At 40.2% G+C, this 2957-nt stretch overlaps 1 protein-coding gene across 1 annotated transcript; it reads right to left on the bottom strand.

Annotated features, from left to right (window-relative positions):
* Positions 1–390: 390 nt before the first annotated feature.
* Positions 391–2604, bottom strand: LOC106300828 (aminoacylase-1). The gene is made up of 4 exons (XM_013737061.1): positions 1668–2604; positions 1460–1597; positions 838–1077; positions 391–744 (listed from the first exon to the last, which is right to left on the bottom strand). The coding sequence occupies exons 1-4, from the start codon at positions 2505–2507 to the stop codon at positions 646–648; spliced, it is 1317 nt and encodes a 438-aa protein (XP_013592515.1). The 5' UTR covers positions 2508–2604; the 3' UTR covers positions 391–645.
* Positions 2605–2957: the final 353 nt, after the last annotated feature.

Genomic DNA, 2957 nt, shown 5'->3' with positions numbered 1-2957 from the left:
ACCAAAAATATAAATTAACATTAAATGCAATTGTCCATGTCATATTAAAGTATAAGACATGTCATCAATTTCAGTAGTCATGTCATATTTGTTTTATGAAATTGATTGTAGAAAGTACATGTGGCAAATTCACTTCGTAAATATAGTCTAGGGGATGTTATTCTTTCCTAGCTTTTCCAGTCCCATCAATAATTCAGCATCCTATACCCTTATTCCCCACAAGTTGTTTGCTGTTTGGCATCATGAAACTCTACTTGAAACGTATGCTGATCCTTGTTTGGTCATAAGGATACTCATTGACTGAGACGGATAGGAATAGAGTTACCAGTAGCTCCCCCCCCCACAGCAACCCACAAAAAAAGGAATCAAGTTCTTGAAAGATCAACAGTGTGTGAAATCATGCTCCAAGCACCAGTGACATTTCTCCTTCAGAGTTTGAAATTTTATGCACACAAATCAAATGACAAATATATACAAACTATTATTACCAGCCACTCAGGGTCACAGAACTCGAACGAATGTCGATAGAAATAGTTTTACATGAAAATGGGTGAAACTGCAACATACACTTCTTGGACATAGCAATGTGTGAGCCTTGATCATTTTCATGCAACCTGTCACAATTGCTTCCACAGAAACATGCTTTCAGATCGCTTGATCAGATACTCCCTCAAAGGAACTTAAAGCGCTGATAACCGATTCATATACTTCTATTCCTTTCAAGAACACGGTATCTTTAAGAAACTGTAACAGAGAAAGTTTTTATTTCAATCAGCGTTGTGATTCGAAATATGGAACACAGAGATATGCCAAGAGATAATATCATCGTTCCAATACCTCGTTATGGTCATGCAATAAGATGGGAGTATTGATCATTGGTGAGAAACCCACAAGTGGAATTCCCAGAGTGCGAATATAGCGTGCATCTGTGGTTGAAGCCAAGATTTCAGGCTTTGCGAGCTTTCCTCCAGTTGCTTCAACAGCTTGCTTGAAGACAGACCACCAAGGATTCGAATCATTTGTTGCAGTCATTATCGGTCGTCCTAAATGGTCTCTTAGTTTCCCTTTCTCCTTTATCTGGTGGAAGAGATGGTAAAACATTTGTAACATCATAAATGAAAGTACATAGCTCTGTAGCTGCAGATTTACTTAAGATAGGCTTAGGACATCTCAGATTCTTGTATTAAAGCAAGCTAAAACAGAGGTTTGATAAAATAAAACGTTGTTAATCAACTAGAGAGATAATTATTCAAAGGTATCATTCGCATCCGGTATCCTCATTTTCACAAAACTAATGTGGAAGCTCCAAAAGAAATAAGACAAATAATCTTAAACAAGACGTCAGAGTTACCTAAAAGCCTAATGGAGTCTCTGTTTCAACTAAGCTTTGCTTAGGACATCTCATATCCTTGTATAGTTGAATTAAAGTAACTAAAGAAAATTTGATATTCATATTTACCGTGTAGGTCATGTTCCTAATAGAAGGAGCCCATTCCTGAGAAATTCTTGTCTTGATAACATCAGGATCAGCCATTGGAGGCAGCCTAAGATCATACCCAGCTTCAGCCTCGGAAGGCTGCATATTCATCACAAATCCCTAAAAAGAAACAAAAGCTTTATTCAAAGAGTGGGAAAAAAAGGGAGATTATAGAAATGGAGAGCTTTACAGTGTTGGAAGGAGTTCCTGCTTTGAGATAAACTGGATTCACAGAGATAACTTGGGAATTGGCGGCTTTCCCAGCTTTGACGAAATCAAACTGCGTCTCTCTGAACATGGAGATTAGTTCAACACTCTTCATCAAATTCTCCATAGCTCCGTTGTCATAAAGCTTAGCACCATGCCCTGGGATGCCTTCAGCTCGGATCACGAGCTCCCATGGAGTCCGATCAGCGAAGAAAACCCTGAACTCATCTCCCGGACTCGCTTGCCCTTCATCCATAGCGAAGCCAACATTCAGCTCCGCGAAATCGGACGAGGCCGCGAACTTTGCCATCCCGTCGAATCCTCCGATCTCTTCGTCAGGGACGTAAGAGATGTGAACAGTACGGAGAGGAGAGAAGCCTCTTCTTGATTTTAAATTCCTGATTGATTCAAGATACTGAACCCCGATGCACTTATCATCCTGCGCGCCGCGAGCGTATATAAGACCATCGACGGTTCGGTGAGCTGAGAAGGGAGGGTGAATCCATTTGTCAGCTTCCGCGGGGACGGAATCGAGATGGGAGTTCAAGAGAATCGAAGGAAGCTTAGGGTCTGAGCCGAGCCATGTTACGAGAAGAACTGGCTTTCCTGATACGTATTCCATGGTTCGGGTTGTTAGCCCGATTGATTGGGCTTGGTCAACCAGAAAAGATATCGGCGCCGTGTAGTTTGGGTTTGGATGTGCAGTTTTGAATCCAAGGTATTGCTGGAATCGAGTGATGGGACTCTCTTCTTCTTCCCCCTGCGATTGGAGGAAGAAGATTATCGAGAAGACGAAGAATCTCCCGAGAAAAGGACTCGCCATGGATTTCGAGTGATCACCAATTACTAAGAAGAAGAGCCTTAGTTTTAGGTACAAAAACAACCACAACCACTTCGAGCAAATATTAAAGTGCCTAATGTTCGGGTGGATTTACATCTTCCGCCCCATTACACAATGAACTAGATCTATTTTACTAGAGACATTTCTCTTTAGCAAACGATCTTTTTTTCTTCCATTTTAGACATAGAACACTTCTTACAAAGACTTTATGGATTCTTAGATTTTCTTTACACTAGAAACCATTCTTGTAATACAATCTTCGATCAATAAACTCTTTTTGATGTTCATTTCTCATTTGATTCTTTCAAAATTTCTCCTAAACCTCAATAATCTAATCATTATCCTTAGATTCTTTATTGTATGATTCCAACAAACATCACCAGCATAAACACCGTTTTTGGGTCAAACAGTTGGCGCTAGAATGAAGAGAGA

Source organism: Brassica oleracea, chromosome C6, assembly GCF_000695525.1.
Source record: "Brassica oleracea var. oleracea cultivar TO1000 chromosome C6, BOL, whole genome shotgun sequence".
NCBI classification, from domain to species: Eukaryota; Viridiplantae; Streptophyta; class Magnoliopsida; order Brassicales; family Brassicaceae; genus Brassica; species Brassica oleracea.
The sequence above is the reverse complement of the archived record's forward strand: the minus strand, read 5'-3'. Positions and strand labels throughout refer to the sequence as shown.